At 37.1% G+C, this 22,664-nt stretch overlaps 1 protein-coding gene across 2 annotated transcripts in view; it reads left to right on the top strand.

Annotated features, from left to right (window-relative positions):
- The window catches only part of GRAMD4 (GRAM domain containing 4), an 86,672-nt gene extending 67,403 nt beyond the window's left edge, over nt 1–19,269 (top strand). For both annotated transcript variants that reach the window (XM_026095376.2, XM_064506115.1), the window contains exons 8-19: nt 634–725; nt 2,339–2,430; nt 3,398–3,446; nt 4,373–4,444; nt 6,053–6,096; nt 6,189–6,298; nt 7,496–7,650; nt 11,534–11,681; nt 12,055–12,148; nt 13,238–13,322; nt 14,277–14,345; nt 15,382–19,269. In XM_026095376.2, the coding sequence (XP_025951161.1) occupies nt 634–725; nt 2,339–2,430; nt 3,398–3,446; nt 4,373–4,444; nt 6,053–6,096; nt 6,189–6,298; nt 7,496–7,650; nt 11,534–11,681; nt 12,055–12,148; nt 13,238–13,322; nt 14,277–14,345; nt 15,382–15,483 (1,112 nt within the window). In that variant the 3' untranslated portion in view covers nt 15,484–19,269. The remainder of the gene's footprint in view (nt 1–633; nt 726–2,338; nt 2,431–3,397; nt 3,447–4,372; nt 4,445–6,052; nt 6,097–6,188; nt 6,299–7,495; nt 7,651–11,533; nt 11,682–12,054; nt 12,149–13,237; nt 13,323–14,276; nt 14,346–15,381) is intronic.
- The last annotated feature ends 3,395 nt before the right edge of the window (nt 19,270–22,664 follow it).

Consider the following 22,664-nt stretch of genomic DNA (forward strand, 5'->3'; position numbering starts at 1 on the left):
GAAGAGCAAAGGGCTGCAGAGGCTGGAGGCAAACTTCTCCAGGCAACGTGGTCCTATGTCTCCTGGCTTACGATAGGGGTAAGCAACAGCAGAGTGCTAGCGGTGGATAGACTGCTGCAGAAACATAGCCAAGAGATATCTAGCCTGGTTTTAAGTCAGCTAGTTCAAGTAGTGGCAGATTGTCCATTGGTGGCTTGGAGCTCCATCAGGCTAATTTTCCTTGTTCTACAGTAGAATGAATTGACCTATACTGAGTTTTTGAGGTAGTGTAAATTAGTAGTACAAAGCTAAGAGCAGATTGCTGACAAAATCCAACTTATCCTGGTAAAGATAGTGCTGTACTTGATTTCCCTCCCGCTTGCCCCTATACACTTGCAGTTTAGAGATAGCCTTTTTCTTGAATAACGCTTAATTTTTGGAAATGTATTGCTTTCCTAGTTGCTTAGTTATATTGATGTGTCTTTTAAAGTTTTATTTGTTTCTTGACTTGGGTAAGCTTTTTTATATTTACATGTCTTGAATATTCCTGTTAAATTTCTGGTTTGGTTGTTTGTCATTTACAAGTCATTTAACTGTAGTCGACTGATCTTAACAACTGTGTTTTTTTGTTTTTTTCTCTCCACTTCTGTTTAGAGAGAGGTGCCAAACCTGTTACTAATTTTGTGAAGAATCTTTCTGCCTTATCAGACTGGTATTCTATCTACACTTCTGCTATTGCCTTTATTGTAAGTTATCCTCTTCCTTGAGACGTAGTAAGAACTTTTTAATGCATTTAGTAAAATTCACTGAAATTACCATATCTGAGTGTGGGTTATGTTACAATTCAAGTCAAATCAAATAGTGTAATTTCATATAAGACAAAAATATTGTGCAGTTGACACTTCATTTATATTTCAAAACCATTTAGATTGCGTGATTCTGAGTTTATTTTGTAGTGTTGTTTTGTAACAGTTAAAATAACTTACAAGAGTCTGGGCACTGTCCCCGTGTTTCTTGCTTCCTGTCTGCCAGAACTGTAATTTGATGGTTACTTCACCCTCTACAAGACCTCTTGTTGTCTAGGGCTGAAATCCTGAGAGAGGCTGTATTTGTTAAGAAGCTATCTTTTACCATCGGTGCTGTTTTCCATTCATTAGGATCACGTTTACTGATAAGAGACTAAATGCCTCGATTTGAGTGTCATTAAATGGGCAAAAATTATGTCTTTGAGCTAAATTTAAATACTGCTGTGGGGTTATGGGAGGAAGTTTCCATGCTCTAAGGTAATACAAGTAGTTGGATTAGTTGGATTTTGCTTTGTTTTCCTTCTAATTATTAATTAACTGATCTAAATAATATTTCATATATACCATGAAAAAATATTGATGTCAAAGTTTATTACTAATTAAACAGTAGTTATAACTGACTTTGTCAATGAGAACTGTCTTGTGGAAATGACACACCTCTGTTCATTAAGTCATCCCACCCCAGCCTCATTTACTGCTGCTTTTTACTGCACGGTTCAGGGAATATGGAGGAGGAGACTTTCCCATTGTGATTCCTTTTGTGCTTCTCATGTTTTTTCTCTCCCTTCTCCCAATCCACTCATTTTCCTCTCACCTTCAAACAAAACCATTTTCCAGATAAAAGCTGAAACAGCAGCTTCAGCTGTTTGTTCAAGAAGTTTGGGTATCTCGGAGCCTGAGCACTGTTTCGTCTTGTGGTGATGAGTGAAACACCTAGTGTCTTAAAGCAGAATGGCTGTAGGCTCTACGTGTTCACAAGTTCAGAACCTTTTGAAGCACTTTGTGTCTATTAATTGTTAGGCAAGATAAGAGCCGTTCTCCTGCAGCCTTTTGATCTCCCTCTCAATCTTGTTAAGCTTGGTAAAGAATTAGGGATTTAATTGACCTGAAATAATAGAGTGAGAGTTAATCCTGTTGCTCCTGTAAGTGGCTAACTGCTAGAACTCCTTATTCCCATACTACGCTATTGTGTTGGTAGACCTAGGTCAAGTTAGGCCATATCATGGTCTGAAAGCAGGTTCACAGACTTTAATGTTTAATTTTTATTTCTACATCACATCAGTTGCAGTGCTGGAATAATTCAGTCTCTCAAACAGCTGAGAACTATTTGAGTGTCATTTCTTGGAGATTTGGTTCAGTCTTATAATTTTGACTTTACATCATGAATGCAGTGCTGTTATCAGTTGTGGAGTGGCTAACATTCATCAGTGTTCGTGATTGGAGTTGCATGTTTCTGAACTGCACAGGGAGCTGTATTTTATACAGCTCACTGCACCTCAGTTTGTAACCTTTCTTTCTTTCTTTTTTCTTTTCTTTTTTTTTCCAATCTGCAGATTTACATGAATGCTGTATGGCATGGCTGGGCCATTCCTATGTTCTTATTTTTAGCAATTTTGAGGTTGTCCCTAAATTACCTCATAGCCAGGTATTTACTTAAATACTAGATTGTTTTCTTGTAATGGTTTGTTTGAAAGCTGTTCTGTGATTTCTGCATTGAATCCTAAACTACTACCTTTTCTAATGTTGTGAGTTAAAAGGTTTAAAAAAAAGAAAATTCAAACTCTAATAACCTTTGTTAGATTGCTTGATTTTTGTAATTTTTGACTGCTCTAAGGAGGTAGCTTCTGACTGCCCTACCTCATTTCCAAGGACTTAGGTCATCATAAATAATGCTGCAAGTTCTCAGACAAACACCTCAGCATTTTAAAATTCTAAAATAAAAGCCTCTTCCTACAGCACTTGAACTAGCTGGAGAATGTCACCTTACATATTGAGGCTTACTGCATTTTTCCCAGAGAAAATTTTCATGTAGGCCTAAAATTGCAGTTTAGTTCTTCTCGAGGACTCTTGTCATATCTATATCTGAAGTATCTCTCTCATCTGTAAATCTGGTCCCCATTTAAAATGAAGGTTTTTTTTTTTTAAGAGGTAATTTTTTTTGTACTGAGAGGTTATTTTTAAATGCTGTTATAGGCTTACAGTGTTTTCCCTTAAATTAAGGAAAAAACCCTAGTGCATATTATGTTCTGATTTCTTAATTGGTACTTATGACTGATACTTCATTCTTTGAAAATTTCCAGTAGCAAATAGGCTCCTGAATAGTTGACACCATTTTGTTTACATTAAAAAAAAAAAACCCACAAATCATAGTCATTTACTCTGGACACACAGTTCACTTTTATTGTAAAACCCACAAGCAGTGTACCTGAATCTGTGCAGTATCTCTATAGCTAATGTTATTTTAAAAAATAACTTAGTTATTTTAAAGTTGCTTGGTTGTTTGTAGCTTTTTTTTTTAAAGCAGAAAACTACTTTTAACTTCTCACAAATAATCCATGTTGGCAGGTAGAGAAGAAATAGTATCGCTCTTTAACACTTTCTGTAACTTCTAGGGGCTGGAGAATACAGTGGAGCATTGTGCCTGAAGTTTCTGAACCTATGGTAGGTCTTTGATCAGTTTGGCCTAAATGCCTACATTAGAAATTGCACCTTCAAAACCCTTTTCTGTGTTTGTGTGGGTAGCTGTGAAAGGAAAAAGGAGTGAGGTGTAAGTGCAGGCACTACTGCTTTTTTCTTTCTCTTGCAATTAGGAAATCTTCATTAACAGCTCTCTTAGGTTTGAGCGTTTCACCATAAAATACTCTATTGCAGAAACACAATTCAAATTTAAACCTTTATATGCCAATTTAGGACAAGTTAGATCCTGTGGGATCACCTTCAGAAAGCTTGTTCTGTTTCTTTGTAACATTTTGAAATTATTATTTATATACCCTGCTTTAAGTAGGAGGTTGGACTAAATGACCTCTTAAGGTCCCTTCCAAACTGAATTGCCATATTATCCTAAGTTTGATATGCTCTTGCCCTAGTTTTTTTCTCATGAGTATTAATGTGGGGTAGAATTCTTTGAATTTCAAACCTTTCTGTAAGGCTTAGTGAGATCTTTTTTTCCTGGATAATTTTGTTACTCCTAAAAGGCCAATAATCTGTGAAAAAGTTCTTGATGTAAAACCACTAGCAGAAGTGACATTTCTGTGCTAGACCAGAAACAGGTCAGTTTAAGTGTGTGGTCATAGGCTGAAAACCATTAGCTGTGTTGCTCCAAAGACTTGTTTGGGTCTTTCGCAGTTTCATATTAGTATGTGTGCATATGCTGTGGAGGAAAGGCATTAATAACTATAAGATAACCGGGAATGAAAGGTGCAAACAGTAGATCTAAATCAAGGGAAGAACTTGGTAAGTACAGAAACTGTTTAAAGTGAGAGTATTATTGCCAAGAATGTTGAAGGATTGAGTTATCAGTACGAGTTTTATAAAATATCAGTTTCATCTGAGCTGCAAATTAATTGGTTGTCTTTTTCTCGCCCAAGGAACCTCCAAAAGAGGACCTGACAGTGTCAGAAAAGTTTCAGCTTGTTCTAGATGTGGCTCAGAAAGCACAGGTACTGTACTGCTTTCAGACATCTCTTATTGCTTCCTGAGAAACAGGGAGATTAATTTTGAAGTGATCAAAATACCTAGTTGTGCAGCATGTGGAAACAAATGCCTAAACAAACAATACTTCTCACATATTCTTATATTTACTTGTAAGTATTAGGGATCTTGATAAAATACCCCAAAGTTTTAAAATTACGTGACACTTAATTGAACTGATTGAAATTCTCCAGTCATGGCTCTAAGTGAGCGTCAGAGGGGAAGAGGAGCAAGTTTTGAGTGTTTTTCTCTGTATAAATGAGCTTCTGGTTCTGTAGATCAGATCATGACTCTTGGCAATACACTGGAGTCTGGATCCGTATCACAGATTTGCTAACCCGTAACAAGGCTGGTTTAAGAAAACCTGTTCCTTCAGCATTTAGCAGAAGGCTACTGTTTGCTTAGCTGTGTTAATTCAACAGTTTGTAGAGCAACTCTGAAATAGCCTGTTTTAAACATCCTTTCCTTCCCCCGCCCCCAGTCTTTTCTTATTTGTATGGGAGAGGGTAAAGGAAGGTTTTGTCCCAACCTACATGACTTGACGCATCCACTTTTGTCCAGTTACACTAGCAGCTGAGTGACTCAGCTAACTGCCTAGTTAACTAGGCTGACTAGTGCAACTAGCTGCAACCTTGTGCCATGTCTAACAGCGTGCTGCTGCTGAAAGTAGGTTACGTTTCTGTTGCCAGCTGTGTACTCTCATGTCCTTCCTTCTGCTGGTTGCGGTGCATGTCTGACTCCTTGCTCATGAGGTCAGCATAAAATTAATCTGGCCAAAAATGAAAGCAAGTTCTTGTTCAAGCGGGGACAGGTGACTGGGGGCGGGAAAGGAGCTTGCTGTGGCAATGAGCTGCTGTTACCCACTGGTAGGAGTGGGGTGAGCCATCAGCAGTGTGTGCTGCTGCCCAAGTTGGCTTGTTGGTAGCACCAGTATCAATTTGCTGGTTCTTTTTTTCTTCAGCAGTAAGTGACTGTGCTTCTCATATGAACACCTTTTGAATCCTGTTGGGGAAATGAAATGTACAGGTGTTGGGGCAGTAAGGGTCATTTAGAGAAGGCTACTGGATAACCTTGTTAATCTTAAGCAATGGCTGTCACATGAACAGTTGTGGGAAGTATGTAGAATTCGAGGGTATTTCCTAAAAATCTGATAGTGATGTGTTTCAAAAGAAGATAATAGTCCAACATTTGGACTCAGTAATGTTGGTAAAAACTTCCTGAAATTTCAGTGTTCAAAATGTTTGAACAAACTTTCCATTTTGTTACCTACTGGCAGAAGCTCTTATACATTCTGATTAACTTATTATAAAATTTTTGCAGTAACAAAAACACTTTCCAGTCCTAACAGTGATGTCAGGTAACTTCTTCCTTCACTTCTAATAAACAGTTATAAGTTACAGAACAAAATGTTAAGCTAGATGGAAGTCATTTGAATATTGCTATTCAATTCTGTATTTATTCAGTTGTGGAATACATGAGGTAAAATCACTTCTGTATGATAACTCTGTTGTCTTCTGTCATGTGGACAAAAAAAAAATCACCAGAACTTGGATTTAATTCTCTCACTTCTTATGCAGAACCTTTTTGGCAAGATGGCAGACATACTGGAAAAAATAAAAAAGTAAGTTATCTGAATGAATCATTTTTCCTCTTAAAACAAGACTTGAACAACCTCTAGCAAGCTCGTAATAAAACTTTGTTTTTTGTTTTCAGCTTGTTCATGTGGGTCCAGCCAGAAATTACACAGAAGCTCTACATTACTCTATGGGCAGCTTTTATTGCATCCTGCTTTTTGCCCTACAGGATTATTGGGCTTGCAATGGGTAAACACAATAAATAATTGACAGTCTACATTTAATGCTTTAAAGCGTAGCATGCTCTTTGGAGAGGGAATTTAGGAGTTTAAGAAAGAAAACTGCATTAATAAATAATGCAGTTTTTTAAAGTATCATCTTTGTTTTTGGCATTGCCTGTCAGATGCAGTTTAAATCATCTGTGAATATGTACTATAATAGAAAAGGACTGGATAATGCGTTTGCTCCTTGAGGTGAGGAAGCTTATGATGAGCCATTAGCCTTCAGACTGTCAGCTCTAAGGCTTCCAGGAAGTCCTATATTTTGAGGATTTTTGGTCACACTTTCTTGCAAAAGAAATACGTGGGACATCATGAATATGATAGGGTAGGACAAAATGGAATTAACATGACTACTTTTAGAGGATAGGCTGAATAAAAATACTAGGCGTAAAGTTGCAGATATTTGAACTTTTGACTGAGAATTGGAAAAAGAGAGTTCTTTCTAAGGTATGAGGCTGTGTCCTATGAACCAAGAACTCTCGTTTTTTCATTGAAGCAATGAGGAGGTCACATGAATATTAATTTTAGTGCTGTTGAACTTCAAATTGTTGTGTTAATTTAAATATATATGTAGGTTTGCTTGGTAGGGCAGTTGAATTATTTGTGTGAGGAATTTTTTGCTCTAATTCTTAGAATGAGATCTCAATTGCATTCATTACAGTCTTGAGAGAGTACTTCGATCCCTTAATTTCTAACCTAGCAGAGGAAGAAAATACCTAAGATAAGAGGACATATTCAGCTGGCAGACAGAGTTTAACGTAACACATGAGAGCCCTCTGTTGTCATTTAAATTTATGCAAGGAACTGCAAAGTTGAATCCTCTGGAATATTTTTTATTTTGGAAGTATATCATGTTTTCAGAATGCTTCTGATAGTAAAGGACATATGTTTGAGTTACTTTAATTTTCTTTTGCCTAATAAGAAACTACATAAGTAATGAAAAGACTTGTGTGGGGAGGAAGTGTATCTGTGTAGGGGAAGGAAAGGGAAATAATTTCCTGCCTTCTTTGGAAGAAGAATCAAAATATTAAAACCAAGAGAATGGATTAGCACTGTGATTGAAGATACTTACAGAATTTGGTTCATGAGCTTGTTAAAACATGATCAAAACTGTCAGGTTCTTAACACCGGTTAAAACATGACTGCTAAAATGACCTTTTTTCAGGTCTCTATGCTGGAATCAAGTTTTTCCTTATTGATTTCATCTTCAAACGATGTCCCAGACTTAGAGCTAAGTATGATACTCCTTATATCATCTGGACAAGTCTACCAACAGATCCGCAGCTCAAAGAAAGGTCTAATGCTACAGTATCGAGACGGGTAAGGATAATACCTTTTTTTTTTTTTTTTTCTTTTCATTCTTCTCCCCGCCCCCCAGCATCTGAAAATCAGATCTCCTTCTTCCTTCTCCTTTTCCCCAGTGACTAGAGCACATTAAAGGAAGGTTAATTAAGTCTTAATATTCAATGTTAAATGCTTTTTTTCCCTTTTCTCAAGATCTACACAGCTTTCATGTTGAATCTGTTTCATATAAGAAAGGAATCTTTTTATTTAAAAATATTGGAAATTATTTACAAAAAGTACAAAAATTACTGTGAAAATAATACCATCCATACTCACATCAGTGTCTGTAATATACATTTTGTGTGATTCTCATGTCAAAATTTCGTTTTTTTGTATTCCCCTTTGTTCTCATATATTCTATTTAATGGAGATTCAGCTGCTTACGTGGATTTAAGAGCAGTTATTAAAAAAAAAAGATTTAGTATAATAGGTATCTTACTAATGGGATAAGCATTAATAGATGTAATAAAGTCATTTACAGATTTGGGTATTATGTCTTATGGTTATTAGTAATAGATGACCTTTTAGTGTAGTGGTGATAAATGACTTTTCACCATGTCAGTACTCCTAAAAGTAATTTTTCCTTTTATTGAAACACAGTACTTAAATCTTTCTCAAGTGTTCTGCTTTGTGCACCTTTGCCAGTTGCTTTGGGGCCTGAAATGGTGACTTAAAAACAAGTCATGCTTTTCCATATCCATGACATTGTCAGTGTTTACAGTAGTAAAACTTTAGTCTAATCCCATTTTTTGGATTTGCTTAATGCGTCTTTTCACAATATCTAATTGCTTTCCTAGGGTATTTGAATGCTGTCAAAACTCCCTGACTAAAATGTGAAGCACTTTACCAGTAATTCAGCCTGGGTACCCAGCTGGACAGCAGAAGGGTTAAACACATGAACCCTTGGTTAACCTGTCAAGAAAAAGAAATATGGGGTTCTGAGGGAGATTGAGCAGATGGTGGGAAAATGGTGAGAACTTTAGCATAACTTGAGTTTTTCAGAAGGAAGTAGAAAGAAAATCTTTGAAAGTGAGGTTTTTGCTTGTATTTTCCAAGGGACGAGAGAAATCAATGAGCTGTTGGACAGAGCCATGGGGTCTGTTGTCTGTAGCCTAAATTTCTGTTGCTGGCAGAAGATAGTGTTAAAACTTTCTGATGCCTCTAGAGCTTCCAGCTTAGCATTCACATTCTGGATGGTTATGGCTGCTTCATCATTCAGGATGATTCTTCCTGGATGTCTCTGTAATCTGCCTTAGTGGTGGAAAAGCTCTGAATTGCTGAACTTCAATCCATAAACTAGAGAGTAATTGTCCCTTCTGGCTCTTCCTTATGGCTTGAGTTTTGACAAGTAGACCAAGTTTTTGAGACTACTGTGCCTGACTTGTCAGGGTTGGTTTTCTCCCTGAGAAGGATGTGCAGGATTGCATTGTCTGCTTCAAAATGTCTATGAAAGCATCAGCTTGGTCTCAATAATTTTAGACAAGCTTTCTTACCCACTGAGAGATTTCTGGGAACCTATCAGTATAAAAAACATCTCAAATAGATTTTTACATTTTTTTTTTCCTACAAAAGACAAATGCCAAAACATGTAATGTCAGCACTGGCTTTGGCTTCCTTTCTTTAAACAGTATGCAAGATACTGTAAACTTAGACCCCATACAATATTTATTGCCTGTACCACTCTGGCCCCACATTCTCAGCAAGCAGTCCTACCCATCAGTATCTGATGGGTAAAGGTCATATGTCAAAAGCTCAAGATCAACAGATCAAACAAAACTAGTGAGGAATGCTGTTTGCCAATCTCCAGATTATTGGTGATTGTTTTAGACATGACCCTTCCAGCTTTGCAGACCGATGACTTCCAGTTACACTTTAAGGCTTATCAAAATAAGATGTAATGCTTTTCTTTTTGTAGTCAACCATAGGTTTGTCACTAGCCTGTGTGGTTATATCTAAATTGGCTGCTTGTTTTAAGGGTAGAGGAAATCCTTTCCTGTTTTAGGAAGAACTAAAAGTAAGGGCAGAACTCCTTCTCCCATCTCCAGCTGCAGGAATGGGGTGTGGTACCGAAGCTTAAACATCTATTGTCTCTTTATATTATGGGTGGAAAAGAATCAGAGTAGCCAAAAGGAATATTATTTGTTCCAGAGCAAAAAGCATTAAATCTCTCTCCTGACCTTCTGTATGTCCTGGGCTGTGGAACTTCACCTGATTACAGGCACGTGGAGCCAAATAACTTGCTTGCCCAAGAAAGCCTTCCAGAAAACTCAGCTGATCCTTACTTGCAGACAAAAAATTGAAGAAGCTGTTATTTTCCTTGGTTCCAGGGCCTTAATCATTGCTAAGGGCAAAGCAAAAGGGCAGTAACTGAGGCAATTGTACAGTCATCATCAAACACTTGCTGTCAACATCAGCTTTCTTTATCTTTTTTTTTCCCCGAGGTATCATTGTACTGCAGTACCCCTAAAAGCTGGATGGTAAATACCCTTTGTTTTGCCGGGTTTGTCAGTCTGATTTATAGCCAGTGATGGCAGTGCATATTTTTCATTCGCTTTGGATTTCTTTTGTTAGAGCTAAATCCTGTGAAGTGTTCAGTGCTGCCAACTTACACTGGGAAAAAACCAGCTGAGACTGGTTAGCCTCCAGCAGGACTGGGCCTCTGCAGGAGGAGGGCTCGGTCCTGAGCTTGCGTGTTGTCAGCGTGCCAGTTGTTTAACTGGGGAATGCATGTGTACAGCCGAGTGGGAATGGCGCTGTTGGTATTTCCATGACAAAAGCGGCCTTTAGAGCTGCGGGGTGCCACACGGAAGGCAAGGCAAGGCGGCAGAAGCAAAGGCAGGCAAGGCTTCTCAGAGCGGCCGCTGCTGCCCTCCCGCAGCCACCGCTCCTTTGCTGGGGCAGCCTCCGGTGGCACAGGGGCTCCTTTTGAAGGTAGATTTTACATCGGTACTTCAGGTCTGAGAGCTGCATGTTACTTTTTTTAAGGATGCTGACAACCATTCCAGCTTTTATTTCCTATGCCAACACTCTTAAAAGTTCAATACAACTTCAAAGCAAAGCAAAGATCAATGACTCTAACATAACCTGAATAAATTGAACTGGTGTGCTCTAACCACTGATAACTTTTTTTTAAATTGCATTCATCGTGTGTAGTCTCTTGGTATGTGAGCAGCTTCACTCAGTTCATGTTTTATTCTATGTATTATACTGTTAAATAGATTTCACTTTTTTCTTTTGTCACTGTCACATTTGTGTTGTTTGTTTCTTTTCCTGCTAGCTGTCAGGGCATGAAAAGGTATGGATCGTAGCGTGGAAAACTTCCTTTCAGTTTCAGCATTTGTTATTCATAATGAGTTTATGCAATTTTGTGTGACTTTTTTCTTTGTTTGCCCTTTTCTTTTTTCTTTTCTTTCTAAACTTATTTGATGCGCTCTGGGCTTGGTCTGTCTCTTGAAGACAAGCTGAAGTATGATAATATATTAACCGTTGTTAGTTCCACTCGTATATTAATGTGAGTTGTGTGCAGTGACTTAGCTATACCTAATCGGATATATTCTTTACTCTCACAAAATGGTATTTTAATATAGGTGCTTCTAATACCATGTTCTCTCACCCCTGCAAAGGTCATCAAAGGGTAGTACTTGGAAAGATTATCTTCAGATGGCATATTAGAGCACTATGGTATAGCAATAGTATAGTGCAGTTGTACGCAGTCAAATTGGTGTGTTTGTGGTTTGTTTGTTTTTTTGTTTTTGTTTTTTGGGGTTTTTTTTTGCAAGAACAGTTAGCAAAGCTATTTTTAAGAGTGCAGTGTAAGTGTTGCTGTTCAAATTTTGGAATCGTATTTATTTTTCTACAGCTTCAAACAGCAGCATCAAGAAGTTATGTAGGCTCAAGCGCTCCAGCTGGAATAAACAAGGATGAAGACAGTAGTCGTTTTCATACCACCAAGAGAGGCAATTTCCATGAAGTTTTTAACCTGTCAGAGAATGAACGCCCTTTAGCAGGTATTATACAGTGGGAGGCTACAGTGGTAGAATATATTTTCTGAAAAGCCCAGTGTACCTTAAAGATGAATTCCCTTTCTGCATGAAGTACAGAAAAAAGCTTTTGGTTAAAAATACTTGGTTTAAATTAGGATGGAGAAGGTGCCTTTCCTTCCACATCCATACAGTCCTTTGGAAGAAGGCACAGCCTGGCATGCCTTTTGTGGTAGTACAACCGTGATAGTTATGTGATAGTTAAAGGAAATAATTGTGTTTTTTAACTAGTGTTAAAATAGATACTGTAATGTCTAGAAATACTTTCTTTAGGTTTGCTTTGTAGACGTTTCTAGTTGTAGGTATCTAAAGTTTCATTTTTGTTTGTTTGTTTTTTCAGTGTGTGAAAATGGCTGGCGCTGTTGCTTGATTAACAGAGATAGGAAGATGCCTACAGACTACATTAGGAATGGGATTCTTTATGTCACAGAGAAGTGAGTCATTACATTCAACGCTTTCCTTAGGAAGGAAAAGCAACATACTTGTTAAAAAAAAGTAAATCTTTAATAATATTTTGAAACTACACTCCTCTGATCCTCTGACAAGAGGGTATAAAATGCCTTTCCATGGTGCTTAGAAGCTCGGGAAAGCACCATATGAGGGGGAGAACTAAATCTGGAGTATGGTAAAGTTAAACAAATGTGTTAGTGTCTTGGAAATGTATGCATAGGAATGGAGAATAGCTTTATATAGTCAGATGTTAGTAGTTGCAGTTCTTGACATGGATGGCATGCTAACTCTGTGTGTGCACACATATATATTCATATATATATTTTAAACTGAAAGAACCAAGTGTATGTTGAGAGAGTTGTGCTTAATAGTTATTTAGCAAATACTCCTAGTTTCTTTATTTTCCTTGAAACAATGTGCAACAAAAAGAAAATAGAAATTTAAGCCTTAGTTTCAAAACCTGTGCTTAATTTTTATTTTTTTAATCCTTGCTGTCTATTTCCTGTTAAGCTGAATAAGTATTATCAATACTGTTTGGGCTCTTACACTGAAATTCCTTTGGAGTGTAATGAATGAAAGTAAATCTAATCTGTATGCAATGTCATCTAGTGATGGAGAGCACTTTCCAGCATTTAGAAATCTTAGCTTTTGTCCCCATCACAGTAACATGAAACTAATGCAGTGTTTTCCATTAATCTACTTTAAGGAGAATAAAAGATTTATAAGACTTTTGGGATTTGTTATTTCAACTGTTTAAGGACACAGTTGCTTCCTGTATCTTTAAAATATTTGTCAATTTCAAGGCATAAACTTTCAATGCAATAATATAAAAATAAGATTTTTTTGTACATACCATTTGTTACTAGACTTTTAAATTAGCCAGTTGATAGAATTTATGAATGTTTTTTCTAATTTAGAAGCTGTAACTGAATTGCACATTGTGTACTTCTTTCTTTTTTTTGAAGCTGATTTTAACCTGTGAGATTTCAAACTTCAGAAGTGAAAGGAAGGATATTAACAGCTTTGTTTTAGAATACTGTATCAAAATGAGCATTTTCTTTCCTTATCTTCAGTTACTTGTGCTTTGAAAGCTCCAAATCCGGCTCATCTAAAAGAAATAAAGTTATAAAGCTCACGGATATAACAGATATTCAGAAGGTAGGTCTGTTTTTCTTTGCAAATAGAGGAGAAAGTTGTTTTTATTCAACTAGTCAAGTTTTGCTTTTGTGCTTATGCTATTTCAAAAAGAAGCATGACATTGGTAATTTCTATAACCAAACATGCAATTCTTTGATCAAGAAGATTTTGAGAATGGCTCACTTAGGCATTTGGACTCACCACATGCAAATATACTCATATGAGTATAAAAATGAAATAAGGTTTACTGAACTTTTATACTTCTGAATTATTTTAAACTTAAAGTTATATTGCATCTTAACTCCTGTGTTGACTAGAGCACTACATGCTATACATATAGAGGTTCCCCTCTACCTATAGGATATTTCCCAGTTCAGGCAACTGTATTCCTTCTTAATCTTACTGGCTTTCTTTTAAAAAAAAGCCAAACTGCATATACGCTCTGTTTATCTATTTAATTTTGGAGGGGAAAAAAAAAAAGCCCATCTGTTCCATTTCCTACTCCTTTAATCAATCGGTCAATATTACTTCTAGGAAAACCTTTAGACTGTGCGCATGCACGCACACACTCACTCACGTATATACATACTAGTATACTGAATCACTGACCAGTCGTTATCCACACCATCAAGCTGCTGGTGTAGTCCATGGCAGTCTGGGCTGGGGTCAGCTACCACTCTTAGCAACAGCCGCTTAGCAGAGACGGTTTGAGGCCAAGGACTGTTCCAGTAGGCAGTCTGCTCTGTATGGGGGGAGGAGAATGGGTAAGACTTTTGCTGTGTGTATGTGAGCAGTGCTGTGGCCATTGGCTTGAGGATCAGAGACCAGTGTCTCGCCTGTTCTTGTTTCTCATACAGGCAAATTAGTTGAGGGTAGGAGGATCTACCATTGATGAATTGCATAACCTTCTCAGCACCTCTTGTGATTGTTCAGTACATAAGATATCTTTGGTCTGTATTTTTTTGTCCTTTTTAGTATAAAGTACTCTCTGTTCTCCCGGGATCAGGGATGGGAATTGCTGTTTCAACACCATCTACACAAAAAGTAAGTAGCCAGCTCTATATGTATTGTTGGGCTTGACTCAGAGCCTTTTTTGTCTTTGTGCTCTGGTTAGCATCAACATAAATGCCTTTTATTTTTCCCTTATGCCAGTGTTTGGCTTTTAAAATTCAGTTCTATAGTATTCAGTATATTTGGTTTCAGAATCTGAATGAATTAAACATTTGGCTTGTTCAACTGCTGCTGGACTGTTTTACTGTAACACTTCAGAGAGCTTTGCTTCATCCTTTCTGCTCCATTATTTCACTCCCTCCATTGAGTGCTCCCCTGCAACCTTTTATCAAGAGCATGGGGGCTGGTTTGCAGTGCCGTCTGAAATTAAAAGCTGATGGCCCGACTCTTTATGGGTGAGGAGTGGTCTCTTATGTGGGTGAGAAGCGATCTCCTATGTAAGTGACAGGCTTTGGGAGAAAAGGGCCTGACCCTGTGATCCAGAGTTTTCCTGTTTCAGTCTTATTGTGCTGAAGATTTAAGCTTCTCTAAGCCCTGAGTACCTTCTGAGCAACCATGTTTTTCTTAAAGTGTAACTGAATCTGATCTTAAACTAATCACTTATAAACCAACTTTCTTTTTAATTCATATGACAGTTGTACCAGGCTTTCTGCTCAGTTTGATACTGAAAATTAATTCTTAATTAAAAGAGATTAAAATTTTAATATGCTTAAATAAATATTCTATGAGTCGAAACTAATAGGCACTAATAAAGATTTTTAAAATTCTTTGGAGGCAGAGATCAATTAGAAAGACTTTGTGTGTTGAGCAGATGAAGAGTAGAGATGAAATGTTAGCTATTGCTAATATTTTATGCAGATGTATTTTATACCTTGTTTTTAGAAATGGAAATACTAGAACCTCTGACATACACCCAAGGATTTAGTAAAGAAAAGGGTTCTTATGTTTTTATTAATGCACATAGAGCACAGCTCATCTCCTGTTCGTATTGATCTGACCAAAACCATACCTAAAGAAAGACTTTTCTTTTTCAGACTGATATAACTGTATTTTTTTCCCTGTCATTTAGCCTTTGGTGTTTGGTGCCATGGTACACAGAGATGAAGCTTTTGAGACAATTTTCAACCAATACGTGAAAATAACCTCTGCATCGTCAAGCAGTGAGAGCTAGTATCTTACCTTAGAAGATCTAAAGAAACTTTCTTAATTTACAATTTGGCAGTGGGAAAAAATGAACATCCTCATCTATTTTGCAATAATTTTTCTTGTCTTGTGGTTTTTATTCTATCTGTTACATAAATCAAGTGTATTTTTTATATGCCTTCATGTTTGTTTTTAAGGTTTTTGTAAAAAAGAAAAAAAGAAAAAAAGAAAAAATGAAACAAAACAGTGAAAGTGCTATCATCACTATTAGCCTTGCACATTAAGCACTTTTAATGTTTATTTACTAACATTAAAAGCTGGGAAGATACTTGGAGAAGTGACTAAATAGTGGACTGAAACAGATTGATCCCTTTAACTACAGTGGTATCACTAGGGATACATTTGTCCCCTTATCTCTTTTTTCCTGAGACCTGGGAATGGCGACTGCAGTAGCCTGCAGTCTGTCTTCAGCTCTGAGTTCTTAATTGCGTTCTTTAAGACTGATAGTAAAACCAAGGAAATAACATCTTAGTATTTCCATATTGATATGTGCACTTAAAGTAACTCTTCTTCTTGCTAATTCTTGCATTGCAGAAGGGTGTTTTAACAGTCTGGTTTGGTTCAGTTTTTCCTGCATACAGAGGTTTAAATTGCTTGTACAGTGAACTGGAGGAAAATGTTTGTAACTATATCTTCCTTTCCTAATTAACCAAAGTAAGAGGAAGGAAGGAAGGCAGATACTTTTTATAAAAGAGGGCACCAAAATGTTGTTCCTAAAATGTTAGGCATCATATATTTGTATTTCTGTAGATATTTGTCATAGAAGGGCTCAACTATTGTACATGTATGTACAAGGTGTTTGTATGTTAATGCCTAAAAGACTTGCAGGCTTTTTGTGTTGGGGAAGGTGGGAATAATTATACTTAAACTAAACTTTGGGACATGGCTTTTTTTTCTTTTTTGGCTTTTTTCTTGAGTTACCTTGCAATAAAATAACACTATAATGTAGCAAGTGAAAGCACTGTTTCCTTTTCAAAGTATTTGAGGGGCACTGGTATGTTGCTGTGCTTCCCCTTGCAAAATTAAATATTAGCAACAATTCAACCTAACTGCCAGATACAACAGGAAGGCTATTCTCTTTCTCTAAACTCTCTCAGGCCTTTTTAGCAGCAAAGCACATATTGACCTTTGTCTTTAATATTAGAAAGCTTTTATACTCCATATAATAGCACCTATCTGAGAGGTTTAGAATTTTATTTGCATTTTCCTTAAAAGCACAATAGGAGTTATGGTAAGCTTTCCAGTAGGTCTTTTTCCTTGCTATGGCTTTGAGTTCAGTAGTAAGAATGGCCTCAAAAAACAATGGAGATGCAAACTCTTATCTGAAAATGTGACCTACTTTCATGGATTTCTTTTCTTTTTTTAAATAAGGGATTTTCTTCCTGTATAGGAAGAGGGGGAAAATGAAGGGGGGAGAGCGGAGTCAAATAGCAAAGGGTCTTTAACCCTTAGCACAATTTTTAAGGTCTCTCCATGAATGCATCAGTGTTGAAGAAGGTCACAGTCAAACTGTAGAAACCTATCCCAGTTTGGCAATGAAGAGAATTAACTTGATAGGAAGAAATACTGTCAAATACTGTGACTTGGTTCTAAAGCAAAACATTGATCGTGGTGAAACTCTGTGCCCTAAGTGGAGTTGTGAGTAAGTATGGGGGAGAATCTGTCTTAATGAAGAGAATGTTAAATTTCCATGTTCTCCCTTTAGACTAGCACTTGAACATGTTTTTACAAGACCTGAAAAAAGGGGTGGATTTCTAACACCTCCTTAGATACGGTGTACCTCAGGGCCTGGAAACTTAGAATAGAAGTGAAGCTGGTAGGAGATCCCTTTTACCACTGTCTAATATGGAGGTAGTTAACAGTTTGTGGTTTCTTGACTTTGCATGTGCAGATTTTATGTTTAAGTAAAATTCTTGGGTTTAAAATTTTCCATCACACCTGTTTCAAAAGCAATTAATCGTTTTTTTGCAATTGCTGTGTACTGCCATTAGATTTTTCCTCTCTAGAAGATTCTTTGAACAGTAGGTGCGGCTACCAAATAGGCATTAAAATCGCTTAATGTCACTATAACACTTAATCAGATTCATGGTTCATTCAGTTTGTCTTAAGAAAAAATTGGGTGTGTTTGCAGTTATTGTTTTTTGAAGAAACAGAAAACTATATTTTTTACAGAAAGCATGCTCTTTTTCTTATTTTTATATCATTTTTCAAGTGTAATTTATACCTTCACTCTGATCATAACAGTGGTTTTAGTAGGAAATCAGTTGACTTGCACTTACTGCCTCCACTCCCTCCTACCCTTCATTGGTTGACTCTAATATACAGGGTTGTCCTAGATTCTGGTTCCTGAAGGAGCTAAAGGTGCTGTGCTGATGGTGCCGGGACAATTAACCATACCTAGGCTGCAGAGGAGGAGGAAAGAAACCGTTATTATCTTTTTGACAGACTGAAATGCCTCATGCATACAATACACTCTTAACAATTTTTTTTCTGGACAAGTAAGTTGGAATCTTACGAAATCTAATGTGTTGGCATTCAAAATAAATTTGCACTTTAACAGTATGAACTTAAAAATTAGTAATTCTTAAAGCAGTAAGCTTATCACAAACAGCAATGCAACATTGTTCCATTCTGATATATAGAAAACAGACTGGATTTTTTTTAATATAGAGCTGTAATATAACTGACAAACATCTGTGTACATATTTTGCAAAGTTCACTTTACATTAGGTTGTCTGAATTACTGCAAAGTAACTGCTCTTGTGTTATGTAATTTAAAGAAGCTAGAAAATAACTTCAGTGTGTTTACTTGTGAGTACTCCTGTACTTTTTTTGTCTTCTACACCCTTGCTTATTTGGAGGGTGGGAGGGGAAGGACAGTGAGTAAATACATGCTTGACTTGTGTAATTACACTGAAGTTAATCTTAAATTCAATTCTTCCTATGTAGTTTTGCAGTATACCTGCTTCACTTCAATTACTATTTGGGTAGTGCCACTTAATGTAAAATGTTACTTTTTAATAGCAAAAAGTGATATTCTTGTCATTCTGTTTGTCTGTTTGCTGTTTATATTTGCAGTTCTGCTGATGTATGTGGTTCATTGCTGGATCCTTCATGCTTAATTGGATTTAACTTCTTTAGTAGAAGTGCATTGGTTGGTTTGAGTCCCTTTTAAAGGAAAAAAGGGAGATGAAAACTGACCCCTCTAATTATTTATTGGTGACCATTTAAATTCAAAAGGCAGAAAAAGCTGAAATATGAAATCATGCCTTTCTGTACACTGTAGCTTTTGTGAGGCAAGATTGAATAAAACAAGCTATTTATAAGTAGCAACATCACACAGAAATCCAGCAGCAAAACCCTACTATTGTCCCTCTAGACAAAGAGGAAAGATTTTACCCAACAGTGAAGAGATGAAAGGATGTACTTTTTTGGCTACTTAAACTTATATTAAAAAACACCAGTAGTTTTTACTGAAATCTGTACGTTTTGGCAGATGTTTAATTTCTACTACTAATCATTGAAATATAATGGATGTTAAAATTTTTATGTCTGAAGTTTGAGTCTATATTTTGAAGTTGTAAATAATGTATTATCAGTGTAACTTTTGTTTGACAAAAGACTTATACTGTATGAAGAATTGAAATAATGAAATTACTCGCCCTGTACATTTTTAAGAAAATCTTGTTTGTTTAAAAAGTCTTGTATAAATTATAATTTTTATTTAAATAAACACAAAAATGCTTTGTGCTAACACTTCTTACACACTTTAATAACTTGTATAGCAAAAACGCACCTGATTGCTTGGAACAAGGTGAGTTACTACTCTTTGGGATATTTGTAGCTGCATCAAGACCATCACTGTGGGGGAGTTTGGTGGGTTTTGTTGTTTGTTACTTTTGAAGCAAAAGGGACCTGCCTTTATTTTGTGTTTTAAGTAATCCTGTTAATTTGTTGGAGAGCATAGATACATTTTTGGCCTCTGTGTTGCTTAGATATTTATCTGTAAGTATGTCTGTCCATTTGTAATCATATAGTTAGCTTAAGGGATGAAAAAATAACCAATGAAATCTAAGCTGCCGCTGAAGATGGGCATGGATGACATACACCTGTATGATAATAGAAATACAAGCTCATGTCTGCCAAAGCTCCTCCACAAAGCAACATCATAATTGCAGACTGTGCTACAGGTAGGCGCAGATTTAGACCTTTCCCACCACACAGGTATGTGGGAGATGGGTTTAGAGGAAGCATTTCACATCTAACTATGACTATTCTTTATCCTGCAGAATTTGTGGTCACTTCAGTTCGTCAGTCACAGAAATATGTACCCAACTGCTGATCCTTTGGCTGCGCTTCTGCGTAATCCACAATGCTATTGTGAATAAATGCTAGGGCTTCTTGTCCATGTTGTATGCCACAGAAGCTCACTACACAGCACTAGCTTTCACTAGATACACAAGTCTTTGTCTCCAATTAGGAATATAATGCCAGGAGTGGGTCACCTAATCCAGACGCACTTGTTTGCTTCAACAATCCTCCTTTCTGCAGTTTTTGCTTAGTGGAAATAGATCAGTTCATGACAGATATCCCAGTCATGAATGCATCCTACTCCATTTATTTCAATTCTCAATTTTTTCGTGACGGCAGCTAAGCATCTGGCAATATAATGGTGCTTTTAAGCTGGTATTTTAAACACTTGTGTTTTGACAATGCCTGATTTCCCTCTTGCACTTTTTAGATACATTTTTCCTAAATATTTGTGCAAAATTAGCTGCATCTGCAGCAGTGATTACAATGATTGGTGGATTCAACCTTGTCTGCCTGAAACCTAAATGAAAGAGAATTTGAAGCCCAAAAGTCTAATTTTGGCTGTCGACTCTATGAGACTTTGGAGAAAGATTCCTGAAAATGGCACTTGCTTTCTGAAGCTCATTTTAGCAGCCCATGAAAACAGTAGAATTTAACTGAATGAACTATTCACCTGCTCTCCATGTAACTCTAACCGGAATGAAAGAAAAGCAGGCATGCCAGCTGCGGCTGCAGAGCGTCACAGACATACGCTGCCTTACAGCAGATGAGCAAATAAAGTATGGTGCTGCGCAGTACAAGGATTAACAGGCTTGTAAGGGACAGTTACGGCATTCAGCTTGGGAGAATCTGGGATTTTTTTTTTTTTTTTTTGGCTGTTACTTTTAAATAATCTTTTTGTCTAGCAGTTCTACAGAGTCTCTGGTTTCAATAATTTCTGTTTAGACAGTTCTAGGTTAAACTAAATGTTTTGCCTGCAAGGCGTCACCTCCTTTCAGAGCTCCAGATCTTTTTCCTACATCACAAGTAAAATCTACTAACAGTATGAGGGACTCTTTCTCTATGCTGCAGAAGTTGGGGCATTTTTAAGGGAACAATCCCTTGGTGCAACAGTATCCTTGCCGAGTTGTTGACGCTCTTAAAAGTGTAAATGCCTTAATACAATGCCTCAAGGACACAATTGTTCTGAACAGTTGTCTTCACAGTATTTAACCTGAATTGATGCTATATTTGACCAGTTTAGCCTTGCCTGGGAGACAGAGAAGGAAGATGAGGAGAAGACAAATATCTGTTTCTACATTTAAATACCTGACTCTCTTCTGTATCTTGTGAGCTTCACAACCTATTTGAGATATGAAATAGGTAAAATCGTTGCTTTTGCCTCGTCTTGTAAAGCTCCATCTTTGCCACTTCAGATGGAAACTGATCATATATGGAGAATGATTTCAGTCTTTCACTATGCTTTTCTTTCTGTTGACTACTGATTTGGTTTTTTCTCTGTTGTCCTCGCTCCTTTTGTTTCACCCTCTCCTGCCTATATATATATATATGTCTGTCTTTATGCTCCCTTCCTTTCTCCTCCTGGTGCACATATACAGACCTTCCTCCAAAACCACTTTGCCTGTTTAACCTCCTGCATCACAGTTTTTTAGCCCCTGCTCTTTATTTTGTCTCTTGATGATCTCACGTAAATGGATAAAATCCAAATAGCACTTGCATGCCTAGACCAGAATTTTATCTTGACCCCCACTCTTCTCATTTAGTAGTTTGTGGCTGGCTGCTCCATGATAGTCTAGCTGAAAGTTCAGATGAATTATGCCCAAAGGGGAGTTACCCCGTGTTTCATTCCTAAACAACTCAAATTCCTCTGTTACTCTCTCTGTGACTGTTCAAGTTTTGAATTGAGAGATTGCCTCAGTTACCTCCTACCTGTGTACTTTTGTGTCAGCACCTTCCCAGTTCTCTTCCTCTGACTGGGGGCGGGGGAGACGTTCAGTCCTGATAGTTCAGAAATACTGACAGTGTTCTGATCAACATGTCACCTGCTGAGTAAAGCTGCCTCCACCTTTTACACCTTTCATTTTGTGTAAATTGGAGCTATTAAATTTACTGTTTCTGCTGGTTTGGGTTGCTCAGTGACTCCCGTTTTCCCAAGCTGATACTTCATGTCTTTGTTCCTAATGATCTACATGACTGCAAAGAGAGTGTGCTTCTTCAAACTAAGTGTGCTTTACAAAGTGGACGATCTCTTCTTGACAGTGATTTTCCTTACTGGTGCAAGCCAAAGTTGAGCAAAATATGTCTGTAAAGAAATAAACTTGGAACTGGCCGCACACTACGAAATAGGATTTGGGAAGCGTTATTTAAAGTTAAACTAGTATTTGCTCAGCCATCTTCATGCCGTTCTTTTGCTGTGTTTGTGAGTGCAGGGTGTGAGGTTTTAATCTCTCCCAGCTAAGTCAATAAGAACTTCTGAAAATCCTCTGCATAGCTTTTTAGGTCAGACGAGTGTTTAGGAAGGGCAGCTCTCAGTATAAAGTCTTTCAACCAAACAATTATATATACATTCAAAGTTACTTTTACTTTTTGAAAAATCTTCTCCACCCAGCAATGTCATTAGCCAATGACGGATGTTAACCAGTCACACAAGATGAATAAGGAATAAGAGTCAAATGAGCTCTATGTAAAACCATCCATCTCTAAAAACAATATGCAAGTCTATAAATATTTGCAGAAATTGGAATCAGTCTGAGAAGTATTTGGGAGCAAAAGAAAGCCTTTGCAGAAAAGGTCAGGGGAAAATGATTAAATCTTAGATGCTATTTGGGAAAAACTGAC

This window comes from Dromaius novaehollandiae, chromosome 1 (assembly GCF_036370855.1).
Source record: "Dromaius novaehollandiae isolate bDroNov1 chromosome 1, bDroNov1.hap1, whole genome shotgun sequence".
NCBI lineage: Eukaryota > Metazoa > Chordata > Aves > Casuariiformes > Dromaiidae > Dromaius > Dromaius novaehollandiae.